The following is a 25,592-nucleotide window of genomic DNA, read 5'->3' as shown; positions in this document are numbered from 1 at the left end:
TTAAATAGTACCAAGCATACCGTATTAAAAGATTTGTAAAAATGTAACCAAATGTACAAGACAAAGGTATGTGCTCTCTGACCCCCCCGCCCCCCCAAAACATTGTAGGTGAATCCAGTTCAGGCAACAGTTTGAAATTCAATACACACTTTAAAAACATCTCAATATATTTCCTATTTGGACACTGTAGTTTGTTTTTTTCCCCCAGAAAATGATTGAAACAGACTAATAACAATGGCAATGTTGCCTTTATTGATAACAGATGCATAATATTTGGAGCAACAAGAGGCTGAACAGAGGGATGCTAGGACTGGATTTGAAATCAATATCAAACACAGCCAGCGCCACTGTGTTCTTCATAAACAAATGAACTGGCAATGTTTTATATTGGAAATGAATAATGTGCCGCCCCTCCTGGGTCTCGACAAGTCATTTATCATAACTGACCTTTCTATTACCTGCAGTGCAAAGCCTGTTAGGAGAGAAAACATATCTTAGATGAGATTCATTCTGACACTGCTTTTCCAATTGGTTAAAGCTAGAATGACCCAGCAGACTGTGCTTAGCTAACGCTAGGATGAATTGGAAAACCCTGTTTCTAACCTTCCATGTGTAACAGTGCAGAGGCTCGGCCCCATGCACCGCAAGCAAGCATCTCAACCACAATGCAAAAGAGCCGGGCTGGGCTGCATTCGTGGTTTTAGAGCTCCTAACCTCACCTCCTGTCATCTCATCTCCCCGACAGGGGACAGAATCCGTAACGGCAGTGTATCACACAACAAAAGTAGCGTAGTGGTGCTTTATAGGATACATTAGCCTAATGCACTGACCTCTGTCAAACTAGACATGGTGAACACAATGTCAAATCATATCCAAACTTTTATCACAAACTCCTAACCAACTTCTAGACATTTGAATTGCATAAGGGTATAATCCGATAATCTGCTGATTTTATAAAACATTCTCAACAGGACTTTCACATAGTGCATAGCTCCACCTGGTGGCAGAATATTGCAACCAGAAGTAGACAACCCATTGAGATTCAGCAGCAGCAGCATAGATCCGTACAGCAGTTTTTATAATTCAGGAACAATTACCAGTAAATAGACCGGAAATAATGCAAAATGAATACAACGGCCACCGGCAGAAAGCAAATGTGTTGTATCACAGCGCTCAGGCAGGCAGGTTCTGCAGGCAGTGAGAGGCTGGAGCTGACAGTGTTTTCTGTGTTGGTTTGCAGACCCAGTCTGGAGAGGAGACTCCTGGAGGGGGGCAGCCCGCCACGGAGACCCCAGGGAGTCAGAGCTTCGTGCGGGAGCACTTCCAGGCTCAGTACAGGTAAGCACGCCCGTTCTACACTGACAGCCTGAGCACTGCGGAGGAGAAAAGACTATTCTATTGATTTAAACAGTGGCCAGGCTAAATAACGCTGCTGTCCCATTCATTCAAAGAAGAGGACTTCTTTTATAGTAAATGCCAAGTCCTATTTTAAAAATTAAACAATGGTAGTATTTCAATCCATCTCAATTCGAATCAATTGAATAGCCTTTCTGAAAGTTTGCCACATTATTTCTACACAGTATTTTTGCAGTTTTCCCCCATGCTTTTCCCATGGTTATACTATGCATGTATCATAGTTTACCCTGTTTTGCCATGCTTATTAATATGCTTTACTATGCCTTATTATTCTTTACAATGCGTATCTATGTTTTACCGTGCTTTCACTATGCTTTATTACACTTTGCTATGCTTTTACTATAGTAAACTCCCATAAAAGAGATAGAAATGTTTGTTTGAGGAAAACACCCATTTGTTCAGCCCAATATATGCAGTGTTCAAGTCAACAGAAGATTTTTCACCAGTCCAATTTATTTAGTGCCTTAATAGTTAGATTTTAACTTGAATACCTCTCTCCCTTTTTCAACTTGAGGTTTGCCTGAAGATGTAAAGCCACGTTGGTCCCCAATGCTTCCTTTTTCTTGACAGAGAACACACGCTGTGCCATGAAGGACGCGAGGCTGAAGGGAAGCTCTGTTCTGAACAAATAATATTAGATGTATCAAAGTTAAGAAGTCTTTAGAAATGAAAGGTTCAGCCAAACAGTAATAAGCAGGGTGTTGAAAATTATACTGGTTTAAAAAGGATTTAAAAAGATACTGCATCTTTAAGAGTTCAGTATGATGGAGCAGTAGCTACTGGTATTAATCATATGCCTAGCGACCTTTTGTGAATAAAAACGTTGATCCCTCTTGTTATTTTAATGAAGGCCAGGACTGCATTCTTAATCAATCAATCAATTGCAACTCAATTAAATCTTCTCTGTGTTTTCTAAGGAAATTTAATTTGACAAGACACAGTGGGAGTTCTGTTTTTAATCAATCCCGTCTATATGCAAGCCAATTAATTCCCAATTTAGAAACACTGAAGATGAGGAAGTAATTTGATTGACACAAACAGGTTTACTATTGAAGATTTCAGCCTCAGTATTCTGTTTCATTATTTTTTAGATGCTTCAGAAAGGATTCTTTAAAGAGTTTTTTTCAAGATCAGAAGTTTTAGAAGAATTAATTTATTCTATCACCACGACTGTGTCTGCAGCCAAGCATTCTATGGGAACTCTGAGTGTTCTGCTAAGCACAGGCAGTAATTATAATGTAACTATTCTTCAAGAAACAGCAGTAATGTGGGCAGACTTTGAAACAGGTGCACCTGTCAGTCCATCTATTTAAGCCTGCCAAATCCACTGTCTTACCCATTGTGACTGCACGTGACCCGCAAAAGGGGGCTGCAGCTTTTAAATATTCAGGAACACTAAAAGTAAAGTTATAGGGATGCTTTATACCATCTGCCAGGTAGGAATACTTTCCTACCTGTTTGGTACCCTATAATGAACCCTGTTGCATCTGACCACCAAGTGAGAAGATAATCCTTTACAGATTCGGAGGAAATGGCTTACTTTGTTGTCACAGGATTGTGAAACGCACAGCAGATTCCACACGCCTCTGCCGTCCTTGTTTTGAAATGTAACGGTAGGACCTAGCTACTGTCCCTGTGATAGAGCATGTCATCTCAAGCCTCATTATAAACCATTACTGGCCTGACAATCATTCATTCAGACAGTCATTACTGCAGCTGGACTAATCTTCCTAAAGCGTGGACTCCCCGAGGACTGTCTCGCCACAAAAGAATGGCAGCCGGAGATACCAAAAATAATAATGTTGTTCAAGGAGTAGGATTTCTGAAAAGTTGTAGCTTTTCCACACTGCCCTCTGCCCTATCAGTCGTCTTATATTGTGGTTTGGTTTTGTTCTTTTGTCCTTGGCTACTATAATTATTTTATTATTATTTGTTTCTGTTAAGTTTTAAGATGTATTTGTCGGCCTGTTTTAGTGAACTTATACTCATTTTTTTTAGCAAAGTAGCCTGCTTCTGAAAATACTCCTAAATCTGAATTACTGAAGTGAGGGAGATTGAAAAATGACCGCTTGAGGTTGCGCAGCTGTAATTTTTGTCCCTTCTGTAACCATTGTATAGAGATTTACTGCTTACGCACAGTTGCAGAGGGGACAGAAATTGCAGTGACACGGTGGTACTGGTAATTTATAAAACCACTGTTCAGGAGTCTTTTCAGAAGCCTGGTAAATAATGATCTAAGCAGAAACTGAAACAGACAATTTTACAAAACACACATAATCAGATATTAGTAAGACATTTCAAACCTGGTGTCTGAGTTTGGTCTGGAGCTGGCACACAGCAGTGAAACTGAATCAAAAGAGAAATACAGGACCATTCGAGAATTAGAAATACAGGACCATTCTAGAATCAGAAATACAGAGCCATTCTAGAATTAGAAATGCAGGACCATTCTAGAATCAGAAAACCTCAGCCCTGGCTTGATGTTTTCAGATCAATTTGGCTGGCAAGCTTAACAGTGATAATAGAGTTATCAGTAGCTGCTGTCTGCTCCCTCAAGTTTCTTCATTGATTTCAGGTTGTGTGCTGTGGGGAGGAACTGGTATCAGAAAGCTTGCTGGCAGAGCAGCCTTGGTAGTGAGTGCTGAAGGTCGCTATGCCCTGATTATAGAGGGCTTAATCTTCAGCTTCACAGAGGCCAGTGGTGTCCTGTCTCCTAAATGCACACTGCATTGCTGCCCTCAGTTCAAACAACAAACATACAATGATGAATGGTGAATGACATTGAGATTTGTTTTTCTGTTTGGGTCATTTTAAGTCTGTGTTTTTTTTAGGGTTAATTTAAGTCTGTGCTGGAGCATGAAGAATGGATTGTTCAGTGTTACAGTAGCTTGACTTACTGCAGCTGGGCAGTAGCAATATATATATATATTGTCCTCTTTGCAGTAGAGCAGGTATAATGATGACAATGATAAAGCAGTGTATTCAGATAAGGTTATACAGTACATAAAGTTGCCAGGAAACTTTACAAGTCATTTCAATGAGCTTTCTTCAGCCGATGCAGGCATGGTTATTTTTTTTAATAACAGTACTCTGTTATGGCAACACCCTCTCTGCAGTCTTAGTAAACTGCGTATTAAATGTAACTGATAATTTAATATCCATCTTAGAGCAAAAATGTATTCAGAATAAGTAATTTTTCTCAGAAATTCTGTGATTTTAACCTAAACTGTGGCAGATCTTAATACCGCCACCCTATAACTCTATATTATTAATGCATAGCAGTTTGATCCATTCCTGGTTTACAAAGACACACCTGAGCTTGTTATGTATGCACTGTGGCTTATGAAGCTCGTAGTAAAACCTGGAAAGGGTAAAAGTGCTATGCAATAGGAGTCTTATTTCCATCCCTAATCAATCCAGCTGACGTTTATTGACCCACTTATTAACTTAACTGGATACGGGAAAAAAAACTTAAAGAACAGGTTTATTCATTTAAGCTTGGTGTTATTAAGATCTGCCACTCTTTAGATCATTAAAATAGGCCTTGATGAGAACCCAGCTCCTCAAGGACTCCAGCAGTCCAGGATTTCATTTCAACCCTAAGCGATGGCATCATGTTCCAGGCTTCCTCTAACTATTGATTAGGTGGGAAAGCAATGCCCAGCCAGAGTATAATAGACACCCTTGTGTCCTGTCTGCAGGTTAAGCATTGCAGAGCAGCCAGCAGCCTGATTATTCCTCACTCCAGTAATTACTAGGCAGGAACTCTAATAATGACTTGCTTGATGGGAATTTGATTGTGTAATCCACCTAACCAGCGAAGCAGAGAGTCAACTATATAATGATCAAGTTAGTAGTTGCATTACTACTGTTATTACTATTAGTAGTAGTAGTAGCCGTAGCAGTAGCTGTTGCATTGTTATTGCACTTTCATCGACATATTATATGGTCACAATCTACTGCTGTCTGTAGGGAGCATCAAGCTAGGCAACAGCATTATTAAGTGGTTTATTTAGACAGGATGTGCAGAACAGGTGTTCCTCTGAGAGCTGGACTTTAAATGAAGAAAGGACTTTAAATCAAACACTAATTGCTTTGATTAAAGCTGTTATACTTCCACACTTGACCCGACTGTTTTAATCTTTTGAAGTAACTGTCTTGGGTTTTTTATTTTTTGGATTTGCCAGTGCTGTAGCCCATGCTTTCAGAAGTGCACGTCTCTCCCTGCATTTCTAAAACACAAAACCTTTGTATTCTTGCACCCACACTAATTACAAGACTCCATAAAACTTAACTCATCTCATAATTTAATGTGCGTCTTTCTCATACAGCTGAGCTGTCTGCACTGGCAGAAAAAAACCTCCCTAATTTCTACCCATGCAGCAGCCAAATTTCTCTGTGTTTTAATTTGGCTTAGGAGTGGCGGGACAGGTTCTAGCAGGTCACAGGTGCAGAAGCTGGAGCCCGTTGCTGACCTCACTGTGGTTTTGGGCTTGACAGAATGAAACTAGCCCGGGCAGGAATGACTAACAGCTTATCAGATTGATATTGACTGTGTGAATGTTGCATGTTGTATATATGGTGACTGCAATGCTGTCATCAGCCTCTGACTGTATGACCTCAGAGTGCTATATGTATCCAGTACACACGGTTTGTTTTGGGTTCAGCTGCAAAAACAGATTCGGCATAAACTGCGTGCGGTCACAAAACAAACAGCTCCAGGATGTAAAGATATGGAGCACCATGGCTTGTTCATCAAACCTTCTTCTTCTTCACCAGTACTTGAAGGGCAAGCTGCTTTTAAATGACATGTTCTGAGTTTTGCAATCATTCTGAGTGCTCCTTATTGCAATTGTTCAGAGAAGAGCCGGCGCTATACACATCTGTGCACTAACGCTGCTTGTAATATAGAGATGCACAGTGCCGATCTGTGCCTGTATTACTCTGGCAATGCTTTTGAGTTGTACTGGTCAAATTAGTTAAAGCTGATTCGCAAAGCCTTTTACTCCAAAGTGTTTTGCATGACAACTTTTTTTTTTTTTTACCAGCTGTTAATGTTACCAAACTAGTAACTACTTACTGTGTGGATACCTAAGAGCTCCTGAATTAAAATCCTTAGTTGCTTATTTTTGTAACTTCAGTGGGTGCTTTTCTCTGATAAGAAAGACATGGTGCTAATGATATAAAGTGCTGGGTTAACCCTTATAAAAGTTTGCCATAGTAAAGGCATAGCAAAGTGTAATAAAACATAATGAAAGCATGGTAAAGCATAGGCAAGCATTATAAAGAATAGTGAGGTATGGTAAAGCATATTAATAAACATGGGAAACCAGGATAAGCTATGGTAAATGCATAGTATAACCATGGGAAATGCCATGCAAAAATACCGTAGTAAACTTATATGAGGGAATGAGCATTATGCTGTATGAGGCTGATGTTTTTTTGCCCTCAAATAAGAATCCTGTTGTAGTTTTATAAGGAAGTGTGATTGCTTATTACTTATACCCTGCCTTCATACTGAGTCGAGGATTGCCCCAGAGCAACACATTTGTAATGTGAGAATGCTATTGGAACTACAACTGCCAGTTGTGTCTTGTTTGCTTGTTGAAAGCAATCATTTGACTGCGCTTGTAGGGAAGCATATTCTTAATAACAGAAACAAATTTGCAAGCCCGCACATTTTATTAACAGCACTGTGGTGCGCTGAATAAGCAGATGAAAGCACAATGCGGTGCGTCTCAGCGCACAGGGGAAGCAGTAGACTCTTTTACATATATTAGTATTATTATTCCTCTCCTCTGCCTTCACCTTATTATTAATCTTCTGTATATCTGAGAGGCCTTGTGGGTAGAGCTGCTGCAGTTCAGCCTGTCAGATTAGCGCGCGGGCAAGGGGATGGATGGAAGGAAGTTCGGGATGCCTGTAAAGCTGCTAATATAGCTCTGTAGTGGTGTTGTCTCCAGCTTGACTTAACTTCCCAGTACACAAAGGAAGTCATTAAATGTATGTATCAGATATCTTCTGAATGCTCCCCAGGGCATTAAACACAGTTTCACCTAGTGCCTGAAAACACTGACGAAGGTACCTGCACGGATCGTTAACGTGTCTGCAACTCCTTTTAATGTAGAGGCTTTGCTTTATAACAAAGGAAAAGAAATGCTGAAGAAGATCTAGGTATTAATACAAAGTCTTTTACGCTGTGATGTCAGCCTCTAAGAAAAAAAAAAACGTAGATAACATAACTCTTGAGATAATTAGGCGACTTAAGAGCTCACTTTGTTTCACGGCAGCAACTAATGGCATGAGCATGGTGAATTGTTATCATTTGAGTTGTTTCATTTTTCCCAGGTTCATTAAGGGAACTTACGGTACACATTCCTGTCCTATGGACGCAAGACTAGCATGCTCCTGAATTGAACGCAGCAGAGTGTTTATGGTTGGACCTGCTTCAACAGGTTTCCCTGGGTTTATTCTACATGGGTGCACACTTCTACATTGTTGGGTTGTGTTTGCATGTCAAAAAATTTAATAAATGCTAGGGCAGACTAGCATAATGACACATGATCTCTCTCTGTATTGTCAGTAACAATTGCTCAGTTGAGTGCAAATAAGTAAACATCAAATTTTAAGCATTGAGTATAAATGCAACATGTGCGCCACAAAAGTTTCTGACTTTGATCCAATTTGGAAAGTACAGTAACTGTAGTAGCCTATACCCCCCTTGATTGGGGTCCCTCTACTGCAGGGGTAGGGTATTGCAGTGAGAGAGGTGCAGCCACAGTCTGTATCATCTTCAATCAGGACCATATTCTTTTTGGACAATTTTAATTAGAAACTGATTTTTGGCAGATTTGCAAAAAACAGATCAAATTGAAACACTTTCCTGAAAAAACTCTTATATGTAAAAATGGTACTGTAGTTATACAAAACCTTTAAAATGTATACGATGTACAGCAGTACTAAGGTGGAATATCATTGTCAATGTCTTTTATTTTTAAACGAATAAGAACTTGTTTCTTTTTTCTTAATCTGTTAATCAGATACATACCTGTAGTTCTAGATTGATGGTACTTTGAGTGTTTGTTGAGTGCAGTAACTTCTGTACAGAGTAGTATAAAGTCATAAACATGCAGTACATATAGTAGCTTGGAAATCTAAAGCCTGCTTTTTTCCAAGCAGTTCAGTGCACCCTTTCTTTAGCAACCCTGAAGACTGGTTTGCAAAAAAAGGCTGAGATAATTCTTTCTGAAAAATATTTTTTTTCTGTGGTCGGACCTTGTGCCTGGGAATCAAGTAGGTCTGTCCATTTATTAATGTGTCTGACTCACTGGGATTTTCTTTTTTTTCTTGTATACATTGACTCACCCTTCCTCAGTTCCTTAGTTTATGTTTCTCTCTCCTAATACCTGGCAGCTTATGTTTACTCAGAAGAAAAATACATGCAAAAACTCTTGCAGAACCATTAGCAGACCACACCAGCAATGACAATTCACTGGATTTGGTGCAACATAGCGCAGAGGTCTCTATGGTAGTACAGTGGTACTGATATTGCACCACAGTACTGCCGCTGCTTTCCATTTTGCATTGGCATTGCTTATACTATGTCACACAGTGTAATGACAAATGGGCAGGTTGCCCTTTAGTACACAACTGAAGCATTGCCATAGCTACTGCAGACCATATGATAAGAATCCCTTCAACAGCCAAGATCTTGTTACAGTCCAAAGAGAGAGAGAGAAAGAGTGTGGTAATGTGCAGAGTTTCAAATCAAATCTAAAAGTTTAATCAAGGTCTTTCACTGTGCCACTTTGAACACGCAATCCATACTAATTACAATGGCAATTAACTATGCAATTACAAACACATATGATAATCACGGGGTAATTGCAGACTGATACCTGACCCTGGTTCATCAGAGCTGATTCTGCATTACGCTACAATGGTATCATGCAAATTTGTTGTAATTTTATGGATGTTTTTGAAAGACGTGTGTGAAGTTCACTTTGCTATCGAATGAAACTTTTCACGGTTAGCTGTTATGCCTTGGGTAAAGCAGTTTGGTGGAGGAAGAAAACGTTCAATGCTCTCTGTACATAGCGTACACATTCCATACCCAAACGTGGCCCCATTCCCACCAAAGCTGTGTCTGGGTACCCAATAAGAGCAGAGGGTAACCCCTTCAAAGCAGTTGCTAGAGGAAGTCCTAATCCTAAAATAGGGGTACCATAAACCTGGGGCTGGGTAATCCTGCAGTAGTATAGAAATCCTGTCCCCCAAGTGAGGAATTCTGAACCTATAGTTTCCAAGGCAAAGGTGAGCCAAAAGGGTAGTTAGCTTAGTCTGTGATTATCAAATATCATTTTATTTATAGTAGAATAGCATAGCTCTTCATCTTTAAAGTGAAATCGGCTCATCCAAAAAATCGATTTAGTGCAATAATAATAAAATACTAAGAGGTGCAATTATCTGCAATTTTCCCATTCCAGTACTCAATATAAATAAGTTATTACTCTTATGAGTACTGCTTTCAATCTATCTATCTAGACGTCTCTAATTGTGTTTGATTTGTTTCTCGAGCCATCGAACTACATTCAATTATGAACATATTATAGCTCTCTAAGTTTTCTGCAGAATCTACATTACAACACGTTGTTATACTCTGCATGATAAACAGACTTGACTTGTAATAGATTTTCATCATTCTGAGAAGCAGTACATGTGTGTGTTAATTTGCACGTTCAGTTTCGAATTCTGTGATCAGCTTTTCATTATTGGTATATCTAATCAGAACCTTATATGTTGGTTTCGTAGACCCCGATTAGCACTAATCTTGGACTACCTCACCTAAAATAACATGTGCCAAGCGGACGAAACCAGTGAAACCAGTCATTAATGTAACTAGGCTACGGATTAATGTGCAAGTTCAAATTCCCATTGTTCTTTGTAAATTCACTTTGCCAGAGCCAGTAAAGGGTTGGGCAGCAATGCACTGCACCACAACAGAGAAGTAATTGCAAATACATTTATGAGACCAGCTCCTTACAGAATTGAACTGTTCAATTTACTGGTGTGTCTGCCAGACAGCATGAGTTATACCAGGAGCTCTTTTGAAATTACACATAGTTTAAAAAAAAAAATAGATTATGTGAAATTTGAGGAACGCCTCTGCCATCCCAACAGTCGGGTTGTCAGCCAGGTTCTGCTCATTTATCATACATACTCGAGATTGCATTGTAATTATAGCTATCCTCCTTGTAGCAGCTTGTAAGATGTGCCAAACAATAAAAACTATGTGCAATTCTCTAAAGATAGCAATGCATGAAAAAAGCAACCAAAAAAAAAACATCTATCGGGATAGCAGCGCCGTAATTCAAATGTAATCCTAGGGTAGTCTTCTAGAATTGATATTCTGAAACCCTGATTCCAATTAATTCAGTTACAGAAGTGTGATATTTACATACAACTATTATTAAAAGTACAAAAAAGCATATAAAAAATGTCTGTAATGTCTACAAACTGAGATGTTCTAAAGAGATGGATTTGTGACTGTCGAAGCAATCCTTTATTTCTGTCTTGACTGAGTCCCTGATTTTGCTGAACTGACCCCTTGTTTGTTTCTTTTTCTCCAGGTCGTCACTGACCTGCCCTCACTGCCTTAAACAGAGCAACACCTTTGATCCTTTCCTGTGTATCTCCCTGCCCATCCCCCTGAGGCAGACCAGGTACAGTATGCTTATTCACTGCATCCACGCTCCCTAACTCTGGAGGTACCGGAACGCCACTGAACTATAAACAGAATGTATTATACAAATTCATGTTTTATTTGCATACTGAACTTCTTGCAACACATATAATAGGTAATGCATTTCTCTAACTTCTACAAGTATTTCCACAAAGTCTTTCTCCAGCTTTATTTGTGTTTGTGTCCACAGTCGTAGTCGATGCACTGTTTCTGTCACCTTCGTCAGCATTTCATTTTAGCCTTCTTAAAGAAGTAATAGAAGAAGTTCCTAATGCATCAAAAGGAGTACTAACTGATTCAGACAGTTGTGCGGGAGATGTGAGTCATGTGACTTATCTTGCCTATTATGTGAGCTCCGGCACTGCTGCCTATAGAGTACCGGAATGACGTTCCTGCTGGACTACACCACTGCGCTAGAGCTCCCTAAAGTCTGGAGCGAAGGACATCAATTTCCGGGAAGGGGGATTGGTGGGAGTTAAGAATATTAAGCAGAAAAATTCCCAAGGCCAAAACTGTCAAAGCCTGGGTGCTGGCTTTAGCAATACAGTACAGAGTAAAACTAACAGGAAGGCGGGTAATGGATGAATTGGATCAGTAATGGGATTTAACATTAATCACGCTTACATTCTCAAACACTGTCAGGATAGTTAAAGACAAATAAAGTGCATCCTTAAGGGGAAATCTATCCAGCTTAGCATCCTTAGTGTTTCTCTGGCCAATACAGCATGCTTTGCAGCCTGCTGTCAGTGTCTAGGTCATTGCAGTTCTTCTTGTTTATATAGCAATGCTTCGTTTTATTAATTCTGTACTCCTAACAGTGTAATTGTGTGCACTGGTCAAGTTACCCTGACTATTCGTAAGCTGATAGAGACTGTCGCATCCCAGCTGGAAATTCGGTATGTCACAACTGGGTAGTTTTTTTTTTTTTATGATTACATTTTTAAATAACATACATGCAATCTAATACAAAGCTATTCTCAAACGTATATAACTTTAACATTCATACATGTATAAATCTAAACCCCCAAACCACACCCATACCTTCAGTGAGAATTATTACATAAAATAGTAGGTATTCAAAAGTAAGCCGACAGTAATATATATCATGTAAGTAATTTCATTTTCCTTTATCTGTCTGGCAGAGCTTCTCCAGCTGTAATACACATAGCATTAGATGTTTCCATTCTGTGAAAGTTTGACATTTCTCTCCTTTCGAGTATTTAAGGATTAACTTCTTTAGTATCAGTACCCGAAGACAATATTAACCTTGTTTCTATTAAATGGCATCACACAAGGTGCCACACCCAGAATACAGAAGCTATGTATCACTGTGTAGCTTACTTTGAAAATATCAGTTAACAGGCAGTTTGAGTAAAATAATGATTTTCTGTATTCACCAACATCAAGAGTATGCTGCCACATCTCACCCTCAATCTACTGCTGTCGTGTGTGGACTACTTTTAAGAATCTGGCAGGGTTAGCTTCTTAGAAATGTTTATCATGTGCTGCATCCTAGCTGTTCCTTTTGTTCTCTGCATCCTTTTTAGTGTCTCAAAGTTCAGTGTACTTCAGTTTTACTTGGCTGTTCCCTCTATGATAGTCATGCTTTAGATTTGTGGGCTTTCACAAAGCTGATACGTTGGTTCAATGGTATTGGACAAGGCTTTGATCCTACGCAAACCGTATTCCAGTAACACACACACACACACACACACACACACACACACACACACACCTACTCCATTTCTGCAAACCTCTGTCAGGCCACATCCAACGCACCCACTGCATTACGGAGCGAGAGGGAGAGTGGAGCTCTGTGTTACTTTGAGTGATGGTGCTAATTTAAGTTAGTGCTGTGGGTTGGGACCATGCCACATTCACAGACAGTTATGGAAGGTTGAGAAGTTTAATTGGAACATTCAGACAGGGAGCCAACAGAATGCAGCTGCTCCACCCACTGTGCCCCAGAACCAGTGCCATGAGGAGCCTAGACCCAGCCCTGCAGCCCCTGCTCTTCCAGCTCCCCTCCCAGCAGGGACACCTGTGTGTGTGTGTGTGGACGACAAGCTAGAGTTCTTCTCTGGTGATCAGTCTACCTTGATCGCCAGACAGTCGTACGACTCGAGAGACTAGAAATCACCTCTGAAATGGTTGCAAAATTGAAGTATGAACCAGACTGAACTCTCTTCCAAACTCTAAGGTTAAAGGAGAGTGGCGGCAGGGGAGCTGATAATGTATTAGGATCCCTTGGCTTCCATTCCTATCCTCCCTCATTGTAATAAAGCTTGAAACATATGTCAATGCACCCATGTGAACCGCACCTAAAGATGAACACAAGCTGCATTACACCACTCTCAGAGTGAGGCTGATCTTTCCAGACTGCACTTGCACTGTTTACTGTAGTGAGGACTGAGTGGTTCAGTGGGATAGTGTTCTGCCTCCATTCATTTAGACTGGAGGCAGAACATCTTAGGAAATGCATAGCGATAGGCATGCATATTCAGAACATAAAAAAACAATGTTAACAATGTGTTGGAAGCATTGTTAGTCGGTAGCACAGCAGTGTACACTGTATATATGCTTGGTGTTGTTTTATAAGGGAGTGCATACATAATTAAAGGGTAACTTCAAATGTTAGTTTAATCAGTTTTTCTGTTCACCGTCATTATGAGCGGTTCTCGGTTCTGCTGCTCTACTAATGTTAATGGCATGCTTTTGTAGATCGGTCTCTACCTGGCTTTGAGCTTTCTTGGAGAATCGTGATGAGACTTCCTCATTCTATTCAAACCATGTGATACAAAATGAGTATGTGGTGCCTTCACAATTGAAAGCTGTAATCGTCACATCGCATAAATAAATAAATAAATACATAAAATCCTGCCAGTTAGGATCTCCAGGAAAAGCTCACTGTGAGCCAGAAAGATATGAAGGCTAAAAAGGGTCCTTGTTTAGCATCTGGGATGGGACCACAGTCTCCAAGCGCTCGCAGACACAAATGCCATGAATGTCATTGCATAACAAGCCCATTGTGCGAGCTGTTTATCACTCGCCAGTGGTGAAACTAAGCAGTGTAGTTAAGATGGCTTTTAATAATGGAATGGGGATTTTACAAACTGCTGCCTGTTAGCTTTGTATTTGCATGACAGATTATTCCTGATACTCATTAGCCTGCTTTTGAACAACGTTCGGGAGAATCGGGCTGCTTCGTCTTTGAGCTTGAAATCCGTCCCAGACTGATAAGCCAAGGAGTTATTTTTAAATCTGCCACGTCCCAAATGCACGTACAGTTCTGCACCAAAATGACATCCCTTGATGTGTGTGTTTACTGCGTTCTGTTTATAGTCTGGCCTGCTCTACACACACTGCTTCCTCCAGAAACATAACCGTGCTGTGTCACAGCTCTTCTGAATTTAAAGGCTGTTTTTGCTATTGTATGAGGACACAAGCTGGCTCCCTGAATGAAACAAGTCCAGCAGGCATTTGCTGTATCTACCACTGCTGCCAGCAGTCCGGGCGCATTCAGTACATGACACGCTGATACAGATAAGGAAGCAAAACAGACATTTTATAAAGGGGATCCCCAAATCTTTCAATTGGTGATTCTGTTATCCTGATAAAATTACAGGAAACAGCAATAGAGCAGGTATTTTCAACACTTTCTTAAAGGGTAACTGTGTTCTAAATTAAACAAGTTTAAAAATGGACTGTATTCCTTATTTAGTATCAGCATTCCCTGTTTGAAAATGATTTCAAAAGAAATAAGGCAGTTTAAACCCTGTTTAGTGTAGTTCCAATAGCCATGATAAAAGCTAAGGAAAAAAAATCAACAGAATCAGGTTTTCTCTGTTGTTTTAACCCCTTCACCTTGCATTTCAGTGTAAGGCTTGTTTTATGCTTTCAAAGCCAGGCAGTTCTGGTCGTGCACTACGAAAGGTTTTCTGATCGGAATGCATGATCTAGAGAATACAGAATCCAAACTCACAACAGCTAGAGACAGCCAAGCAACCGTAACTTTAAAATGGCTTGGTTTTGGCTATACTACTAAGAAGTACTGGAAAGTGTCAGTCACTGTCTTTGTGGGGCACAGAGGTGTTACTGCCTGACCTTGTCTGAAGTTGCAATGAGTTTGCATTGCCTGCAAGTGCCAGTCTTTGTACAAAAAGGAAAGCTATAGCATGCAGGACCTATGCTAATCCCTATTGTAGTTTAGATAACTTTAAGTGCAAACGTGTTGCCAGTTTGTGTGTGCACAAAGTCGAACCTTGCATGTAGCACCATACCGAATTTGTGGGGTGTTCATGATTTGATTCAAACCCTCAACATGTTGTCTCTTTCTTGGGGTTTGGGTGAGCTGAAACACACTATACAATATCCCTGCTTTATTTAATTTTACATTATCACAACGTGACACAGATTCTGAATATTTTATCTAATGAATACAAAACGAATTTCCAAAACCGGACCGTGTGCACATACCTAGAAATATAGCATGCAATGCAGCACGATTGAAAAGTTTAGATTCTCTCGTGGTAAGAGTTGCTATACTAGATAACTCCTTCTACTGTAATTACTGGAATATCCTAGTATCAGTTCCATTTTCCTGATATCACACTGCACCTGCCCCATGCTGTCTCAGGAGCCTGAGAGCCGCAGAATGAATGAATGAATGAAGGGGCCAGTTCCTGATCTAATCACTATTGATGCATTTCTTTAAAAATGATGCACTGCAGCAGCATTTCCCCCAAGAAGGTCAGCTGTTAAAATGTGTGTTTTCTGAACGTCCCCTCCCTTCACTGGACGTACACTGAAGATGGTGTCTGTGCAGCACCTAAATCATTTCTCACGTGCATTCCTTTTTAAAACTGCTATATGTTCAGTTCTGCTAGCAGTGTTTGTTGCCTCTTGGATATCTTTCACTCAAATGATGTCCCTGTGTGCCGTCCTGTGCAATGAACATTGAATTATGTGTCGTAGATAGTGCTACTTCGACAAAAACGAGTTCTTGGGATTACACCTGAGAATATTGTGCTAATTGAGTTAACTGAGGAAAGGTTCACAAGACGATTTTAAGAATGGCTTTTCTGCTGCGCACCTGTATAAAGTGTGTGCGCAGTGGACGGGTGACTTTTGCTGCAGCTTTTTTTCTTTTTTGAATTGGGAACGATTTCAATCTGCAATGACAGTAATGAATACTCCCAAGCTGCAGCACCACGCAGCGGAGGTGAAAGAGTCAAAGTCAAAGTGGATGTCAGGCAGATTCCTGCTGGGATTTAGATTTTTGGAATGGAAACATCTCAGATTAGAGCAGGATACCTTCATCACAGAGCCAGCCGTCCTTGAGAGCACAGGCAGTGAGCGGGCTTCAGAGAGAGGCACATTACAGTGAACCTTCCTTGCGTGTCTTAATGGGCTACAGAATCCCCCCTGCAGAGTTTAAAAGAAATGCGGTTCCTTTGCGGTATGCCGCTTTGTGCGTTTCACCGTAAAAAAAAAAAAAAAAAAAAATTCAATGCAATCCCTGTTGTTTTGATATTTGTATTTATACATCCTGGCTCATAAATCACTCTCATAAAGAAAAAAGCGGGGGTGGTTTACCAGGAATCAGCATTGCTGTTAATGTGATAAATATGTCAGAAATTTCCTGGAACTGAGGGGTTTTATGACAAGGATGACACCATTAATATACAGCACAGGTGTCCAAAGTTAAACCTTCCACTCCTGGTCTTTGTTTCAACCCTTTTCTAAGCTGAACCAATGAAACCTCAGTCCAGACCCTGAAGTCGTTCATTATCTCATGTTACCTGTTAAACCTGGAGTGGAATAGCCCTTCAGGACCGGGATTGGACACCCCTGATGCCCAGTATATTTTATTAACGTTAGTTTCCCATCTCCTTTATTTTCTTTCAGGCCCCTGTACATCACCTTGGTCTTCCACACCAAAGGCCAGCGCTACCTGCGTATCGGCCTGGCTGTCCCTCTCTTTGGCACGGTGGCTTCTCTCCGAGAGATGGTGTCCATGGAGGGAAAGATCACTCCTGAGCAGGTACGGCATGACGGTGTCGAGATACATCATTAAAACAACATGGGAACACATTGGCGGGGACGCTGAGTGATCACCATGAATTATACATCTTCCTCAACCCTCACACTTTGTAAAAGCATAGCTCCTGTCCTTTTAGGTGTTGTTTTTGGATAGCTCAGGTTTCCTGTCCTGCCTTTTCCTCCACAGTTCCATTTGGTCTAATTCTCGCTGACAGTCGTCTCTGTTAGTCCGCTGTTGGTTCGCTGTCCGCTCTGGTTCTCACCTTGTGCAGGTGTGTCTGCTTCCTATTTCAGCACAGCCCTTGAAGTTGTGAAGTGATTGTCCCGGTGCTCTGGTCTCATTGCTTACTGCTTATAAAGTTATAGCTTCAGCTGGTTGGCTTCAGTTGGTCGAAACGTGGTCGTTGTTTCCCGGATAGATCTTCTATTTAAATTGTATTTGTATTGATTTGAAGAGCTGTTGCTATTTTAGATTACCTGTTATCTAAAGTAGCAGTTCCTAAATGTCTCTTCTTCCAGTGTAAGTGGAAATTCAGAGAAACAGATTGTATTGTCTTGTATTTATATAATAATGTATTCAAGTAATGACAGCATTGAATTGAATTAAGACTGACTTAGATTGTTTAACCTGAAAAAAGACCCTCCCATGGATATAAGGTCTATTTGGAGCTGTCTTCCAAACCTAATTTTGTATGATTTCCGTTATTGGATAAGTACATTTCTGACTAAGTTTGGATGGCTCTCTGGGGTACATTCTGAGTAAAACTGTGTAGACAACTGCAGAACAGAAGACCAGAAAGACAAATATGTTCATTCTGATTATTATCCTAATTCCTGGTCTCTCTCTGGTTGCTTCTTTATTTGCTGTCACTTCCTGGATCTCTCCCAGCGGATTATTGCTAGTTTGCTCAGCGCCACTTCTAAGTGGCCTATATGCATGTCATTATGTTCCCTCATCTTCTAACAAGCATGCCACCCTAACAAGGCCCATTGTAATTATTGCTATGCATGTCTACGACTTCATTTTTTTCTCCCACGAAGTACTGGGTTGAAGAGTGGCGTTTATTATAATGACATCTTACAAATGTGTAAGTGCTTAACTTGGTGAATAAACAGGAACAGTGGGAAATAATTCTGCTTTTTCTTTGGTCTCCTGTTGCTAGGCGATGACTGGTCAATGATAAAGTGATGGTTTTCTGGACATAGGAAATTACTTTCTCCTGTCTGGAATATTTTCTATGTCAAGCAGGTTAAAAAAAAATAAATCAAGAATTTTAAAAATGATTAACTATACATCATTTCTATAAAACATCTTTATTTTGTTTTGTAAACAAATGTAAGGTTTTGTTCCAGAAGATTTTACAAAGCCCAATACTGGTCTGATAAAGTTTAACGCTGCCACTCAGGTGTTCTGGTGTAGCTTTGGCCAGGGTGGGTTTCTCTGGGTGTCTCAGCACAGACTTGAAGAGATCACCCTCTAGTGGAAAGAGAAGGTATCTCACCCCCACATTTCATTTATTTTTCTCCCAAAAGATAATACCTCAAATTAAAACCAAATGACAAATGCTCCTAACAACTTTCCGGCATTATGGCTTGAAACTCACTGCCACAGTCATTTAGCATTCTCCAGAGCAGGATTTGAAATACATCATTATGCGCTTTCTTGCAGTTCGAAAGTACAATGCTGTTACTCTGAATATATCTCCATAATCCTTTCAGAACTGTCTTCCTTCTTTGTTCTGGGCAGATCAGACGGAGATGGCTATGCGGCTAACAGCCCTGCCCTGTTAAATAGTGCAGCAAGCCAGCCATCGATCAGTGCCAGAGCCTGTGCATCTCGGAGCGCTATTTTAAATACATTCAGAGCATGTGACTTCTTCATCCCTAAACCACATTAAATAACATTTTGTGGAAATGATGCTTGTTCTCGGGTTTGATTTCAATCTGGCTTCAACTGGGTTTTCCTTCCTTGCATGACAGAGAAGCTGGTTAGTTGGCAGGTGCCAGTGCCCAGTTCGGAATGCTAGTTCATGGGTTGCAGGTCACTCGATCAGCATTCCAAGTTCCTTTCTGGCTGATTAGATAGCATGCTGAACTTTGAACCATGAGGTCATGAAGGGGTGTAGTCGACTTTGATGACTTTCGCTTCCGGAGGCCTGGGTTCAAATCCTGGTCAGTGGCCCAATTGAAATGAGTCTTGAGGGGCTCAGTCCACATCACAAGCATCACAATTCCAGTCCACATCACAATTCCTTTTTAAAATCAATCCCCACGTTCAATTCCATTTCCAATTCTCTTTTAATTGCTTCCAACACATCATTAACCAAAATTGCAATTAGCAGTATTCTTTTACAATGAGCGTGTGGCAGCAAATTACTTAAATTTAAGTCATTGTTAGTCAATTAAATTGGCTTCGAGTTGAAATTATGTTTCTAAAATATCAATTCCAATTGGAATTGGGAATTGATTAAAAAAAAATAATTGGAAATGGAATTGGAAATGAAAAACAGGAATTGACCCCAACTCTGATCACAAGATCACCACACGATTCAAATATCGCTCAGACTGCTAAAAAAAACAAAGACATATTCCAGTTTCACCTTGGGTGGGGTGATGAAGTGTGTGGACTGATGTAGGCCTCTTACAGTCTGTATTGCAGCCTACTGTCCTCCAGCGGCATGTTTAATCATTGACCCTGATGTGAAGCTACGGAAGGTGAAAACACAATGCATTGTCCCACCCAGTTCCTTACCTAACCCAACTGCGTTTACAAAGGTAGCAGTTTTGTATTTAGTTTTTTGCTTTGTGATTGTGACTCAGATTGCTATGTCTGGTCTATGATTGCATGTCTGTGGCAGGGTCCCTGTTTTTAAATTGGTGTTGTGTCTCCCAGGTGATTCTGACAGAGGTCTACTCCACGGGGTTCCAGCGCTCGTTCTTCAATGAGGAGGAGCTTACCAGCATCGCTGAGAGTGACAACATCTACGCGTTCCAGGCACCCCCTGTTATCAGCAGGGGAGGGTCCGCCCGGGTCTCAGGTACTGCCAGCGTGAAAAAAGAAAATACTTTCTGAATCCCTTAACATTTCATATAGGGGATCCCTGAGTGGCTCATCTGGTAAAAGCAAGGCTGCGTGGTGTGTCAGGGGAGCGCAGGTTTGCGTCCTGGCTGTGTCGTATTTGCTGGGTATTTTGGAAGGAGTGTCACTTTGGCTCTGGCGCTCCTGCGGTTTAGGGAGGCAAAACCGACAGATCCAGCAGCTCTGAACCTTCAGTTCTCCAGAGCTGTGTGGGTAGTTGCTGCTGTGATGGAAACAGAAGTGGACATTCTAAATTGGGGAGCAAATCAGTGGTGAAATAGGCACAAAAAATAACTAAATAAAATAAAATGAAATATTTGATATAGAACAGGGGCTGTGGTGGGTGTTACCATTTACTATGGAACTAAAACTTAAACAACGGACAGGCTAGAGACTGTTATGAGAGGAGACCACCTATCTTGAGACCTTCAACACTGAGTGAAACATGAAAGGATGTACTGTAAGGCTAATCAGTTACTTGAATGAAGCCCTATTCACTTTCCAAGCCTTAGCATACAGTTAAACCTTCACAATCTAACATAGTGACGAGCACCTGCATCCAAGATATTTGTGTCTTTTAAACGCAATTGGGAAATCACACAAACGAAAGATGAAGTCATTGTAATTATGGATGTGTGTCCCCCAAAGTAACTTCAACGACTGTTGAAAAAAAAAAAAAAAGTTGAATAATCTCTAGGTGACCTTTGTTTCCATTTGGGCCCCCGTACTGGGCCTCTTCAAAAACAAGTGCCAAGGTAATTGCTGTTCAAATGTTTTTCACTGAAAAATAACGACCCTCCCCTCAGTATACTGCATTCTTTCAATCGTCTGTTCATCCACTTTATCACAAACATATCTGCAGCAATGAGAGGTTATAAATGACACCATAAAGCAAAAATGGTGGATTGTGCTAAAAGGAGACACTTTTAAAACGGTACAAAAACAACAACACGATACCACTTGTTTGCTTCTAGCACTTTGAAATTAAACAACCTCTTTAGAGAAAAATATTAACCCTTTCCGTTTTCAACATAACTAATGAATGCCAATTACGAAGCGGAGTGCTATGTGGCTGCTCTCGTAGGAAATGTTGTAAAATTAAACTTCTGTTTTTCATCTAGCAGTGATAAAATGTCAAATGCTTGGCGACTTACAAAAGTGTCCACATAATCACCACTTTATTACACTATACTGTAATAATACGATATGTCTTATATACACTTCTAGGGTCTAAAACTGATGTTAATCACAGCCATATATTTCTTTCCCTCCTAAAGTTGTAGCGGACACCAAAATAATTTAATGAATCTTATCTGACACGTACTTCCATTGCATTTTCATTGCATTGTCCTCAAATGTGCAGTTCTGAAAGAGATCAGTTTTCAAGCCTTTCTTTCAGGTAGTCTTGCACTTCCTTCATCATTTCACCTTATTTTGTATCGTTAACCAACCAGCTGCTTCCCGTAATGACTGACATGGTTTGCAGCCAGCGAGGCGAATTTTTAATACCTGCTTGTTTCTTTCTTAACCACACACGTGAGTCTGATAGAGAGACAGGGAATAATAAATGTGGATAATCAGTGACTGACACAATCTTTGATTTGTTTTCAAGAAATAGAAACATCCCCACATTCATCTTTTAGAGCTCTCAATAGAGTGCCTTGAACAGCAGAGCCAACTTGTGAAATGGAAGATGATCTTTGCAATAAAAGTACCGTTTGCAGAAGGTGAGCTAATGTCAAAGGCTCAGTGGGCTTGATACAATGCACTGGTATACTGGATCTGATACGGTATCATGGATACAATGCACTTCCAGTGTGCTTTGGTTCCATTGTCATACCGTTGCATGGTCAAAATATATTTTCTACCACTATACCAATGGCTTTCATTGTAGATGCCCTTTTCCCACCATTTCCCTGTAGTAAGAACTATTAAATCCCCATTGCAGTTCAGCTACATCGCTGTTTGGAGAGGGGGGACTGGGGAAATCCAGGTCAGCTGGCTGTCGCTCCATTAAGTGTTTTGAGAGTCAATGCACTGGTGGATTCTAGGAGTACTGTACCATTTAAATGATCATGAGCACATTTACAATACAGAGGTCCGTTTAGCTTTGTAAGAGTGGTGTGTGCAGCAGGGGGGAAACTCTTTTCTTCTTCAATGAAAATATTTTTTATTGTTGAATAATTAATATCGCAAAAATAATAGTTCTCCGTACTATGTGGTACACTCGCTAAGTATAAATAAGGCACTATGATAATGTAATACTGTTCACTAAGGTGTGTTAATACAGAACAAATGGGTATTCTTACAGCAGTAAGAATTTATACCCTAAAGTAAATACAGTAAGAATGTATAGGTGAAAAACGTGACATTACACATATGAATAATGGAGGGCCCAAATGGGACCAGACTTGGCCATTTTCATATCCCACCTTTATTGGGCTGCTCATTTTATTGTTACTTGTCTGCCTTTTGTATGCGTGAATGTTGTGCTCAGTGTGGCTCTGCTTCTTTTTATAGCAGTTTGAAAGAAAAAGGTGCCAGCTATTAAAAGATAAATATAGGGCATTTATGCTCATCCCACTAAATGGTAAAATGATCAACGACCTTCATCACAGTTTACCTTTTTTTTATTATTTGGCACGTCTTCAAAGACGCCATGAGGACAGTAGCATCATAACTCAAAACGAATCCCTGGGATAGCTGTGACCCCAGATTCACTCCCATACTTATTCCCGGATGCCTTCCCTGACACTTTAATGACTCTCGGTGCCCAGCTTGTAATGGAATTCTGGGATGGTCTCAAGGTGTCCGATGGACCTCACCGGATTACTTTTCAATTACTCTTTACATGGCAAAAGGTGACCTTCCCATCAGGAGTCTGTAAGCTCTGAGGTCGGTTCACTCAGAGTCGCCTTTAATGAAAAGCAACACTTGGGAATGGGGCTGGAATGGTACCGCTTGGGACTGGAAGGAGTGTTGAGTGTGGGTGTCGATCTTCTGGATGGTTTAACCAAGCAGCAAAAGAAGAGAGCTACCTGCTTGCTGCTGTGGATGTGTTTATCGTTTTGACTGGTGAACTATTTGAAAGTATTAGAACTTAAACTGGAAATGCCACATACTTTAGGTCACTTTATTCATGTGTACACTTGTTGGCGTGCTTCCATCACACTGGCACTGGTTCAGTACTTGTTGAACCCAGGTTCAGCTGACTATAAAACTAGGCTGAGAATGTGATACCGTCTAATATACAGCTTGCCTTTTCATCACTTAGAAAAGCAGCCGCACTCTTCAAGTCTCCAGAGAGTTGTAATCTCTGTGATGCTGCAGAGTAGTAAACTGTAATGTTTTAGTCTAAAGTGCAGCTTATACCACTTCTGAAAAAATAAATACATAAAGAATAAATATTTTTTCTTCTTCTGTTGAAAAGCAGACCCATATGGCAGTGCTATTAATAATATCCAATTGGGAGTAGATAAAATTGCTGTTATCAGCAGATCCGACTGTTTATACAAAAAAAAAACATTCTTGGCAGTCAGAATATGCAGAAGGGTAAAATTGCTGCATTGGTAGTAAATAAATACATTTGGGGTGCCCTTGCGCCATGGCTGGCCCATCTAAATCACATGCATATATCTGAAGAGGAGACAGCTGACTGTTCAAGTATAGAGATTTAGTAAAAAAAAAAAAAAAAAAGTGGTCTGATTGGGGTAAACATGGCAAACAGCCCCATTTCCAAGTGACGGCATTTCTTCTGTCTCAGTGCATGGCCGTTTAGACAGGTGTGCTCCTGCGCATTATGGACCGCTCTACTGGCAAGCCTCTCTGTATAATCATTGGTGTAAAGCTGACACTCAGATCAATGCTTCTGGTACCCCAGCGGAGATACAGGGAGATTGAAGCAAACGGACACTTGCCGACTGCAGCAGTTTTGTTATCAGGAAGTTAGTGCAGAGAAGCCATGAGTCATTTCAGCTGGGGTTTGACAAATCTTTCATTTTGAAGTTTATTAAGAAGGGCTCGATAAGGTACGATTTCGCAAACAATGCTTCCAACGCCAGCGTCCGTCAGGAATTGAGATTAGCGAAGCGAAACATTACCTGCCGTGCTGCCAGCGTGCCTGGGATCCAGGCCTGGGTCCTGAAGGGAAAGGAGGAAAGGCAATCTGACCAAGGGGGGCTGGATTTTATCTCAAAACCTGTTTTGACTTCAGAAAAACTTCAACCCTCACTTGTATCGGAACAGCACATTTCAAGGGATGCTTCTGTACAAAAGCTGAATGTTACTGGATCTTACTAGCATGAATAAACTTTCAAAGCAGTACCAAATTATTTCCTAGAGTATGCTAGAGTCTTTACTGTAGTAACGAGGTCCAAGGTGTCCAAGAATCATGTCCAACACACACCTTCTTGGACTATTTAGCGAATAAGACGGGACACAGGAGAAAATAAAAGCTATACTGTATTTGTAGAAGGTTTTTATTTTCGACATCAAAGATATAATACGTTTGTACATCAAAGTCATACATTTTCCATCCAGCTCATTTGCTTTCCCATTAACAACCCTTGTTTCAGATCTATTGTAGGAGACTTGACTCACTTTGAGAACGGTGGCTGACCACTCGCGTAGGAGAGCTGTACGGCACCACCAGCCGATCGTGACAGATAGCATTGAGCTGATAGATCATTTGAGCTCCTTTCCAGGTTTCGTTCATTTTGATTAGAAATTCCTCCTCTGCGCTCCCTCAAGGAGTGGGGGCTCAGATCTAGATAAGGGTTTGCTTCCTGCTCGGTTTATTGGCAGTGTTGTGCTGACAGAGATCCTGTACGTCCTGTTTCAGCTGAAGCGATTACTCTTGTCCTCTGGGAAATTTAAAGCTGGTTGTTTTAATTCATCCTCGGGAAGATTCATTTGGGCGTAAATGAAAAATGCGGCAGACAGCTTTTTTCTAGCGTGCTGCTGACGTTATCCAAAAAGTAGATTTATACACAACATTTGCTGCAGGGTTGTTGACATTTTCATTTTGAACGTGGAATGAGTTTCTTAATCATCGATTAGCCTCACATATTGGCCATCACTGTTTCAAAACGAATGGAAATTCTTCAGTAACTTTTTCAGAAACTTTGCTATTTTTTTTGTTAATCATTGTCACTTCTTTCTGCCCTCTGACTTGGTGCTCAGCAGGCCAGATTAGATGATGCATGAGCTGTCTGGAATAGATTGCTGATGTGGGCTGGAGATTACACAGACAGGCCGTGTCAGTCTGGGGAAAGTCTGAGAGAAGCAAATCAGTCAGGCTGAAGCAGGGAAGGA

The 25,592-nt window shown here is 40.6% G+C and overlaps 1 protein-coding gene across 3 annotated transcripts in view; it reads left to right on the top strand.

Annotated features, from left to right (window-relative positions):
- The window catches only part of LOC117424553 (ubiquitin carboxyl-terminal hydrolase 43-like), an 88,623-nt gene that overhangs the window by 35,259 nt on the left and 27,772 nt on the right, over positions 1 to 25,592 (top strand). For all 3 annotated transcript variants that reach the window (XM_034040992.3, XM_034040991.3, XM_034040990.3), the window contains 4 exons: positions 1,241 to 1,338; positions 11,046 to 11,138; positions 17,066 to 17,201; positions 20,094 to 20,238. In XM_034040992.3, coding sequence (XP_033896883.3) covers positions 1,241 to 1,338; positions 11,046 to 11,138; positions 17,066 to 17,201; positions 20,094 to 20,238 — 472 coding nt within the window. The remainder of the gene's footprint in view (positions 1 to 1,240; positions 1,339 to 11,045; positions 11,139 to 17,065; positions 17,202 to 20,093; positions 20,239 to 25,592) is intronic.

The sequence above is a fragment of the Acipenser ruthenus genome, chromosome 19 (assembly GCF_902713425.1).
Source record: "Acipenser ruthenus chromosome 19, fAciRut3.2 maternal haplotype, whole genome shotgun sequence".
NCBI classification, from domain to species: Eukaryota; Metazoa; Chordata; class Actinopteri; order Acipenseriformes; family Acipenseridae; genus Acipenser; species Acipenser ruthenus.
The sequence above is the reverse complement of the archived record's forward strand: the minus strand, read 5'-3'. Positions and strand labels throughout refer to the sequence as shown.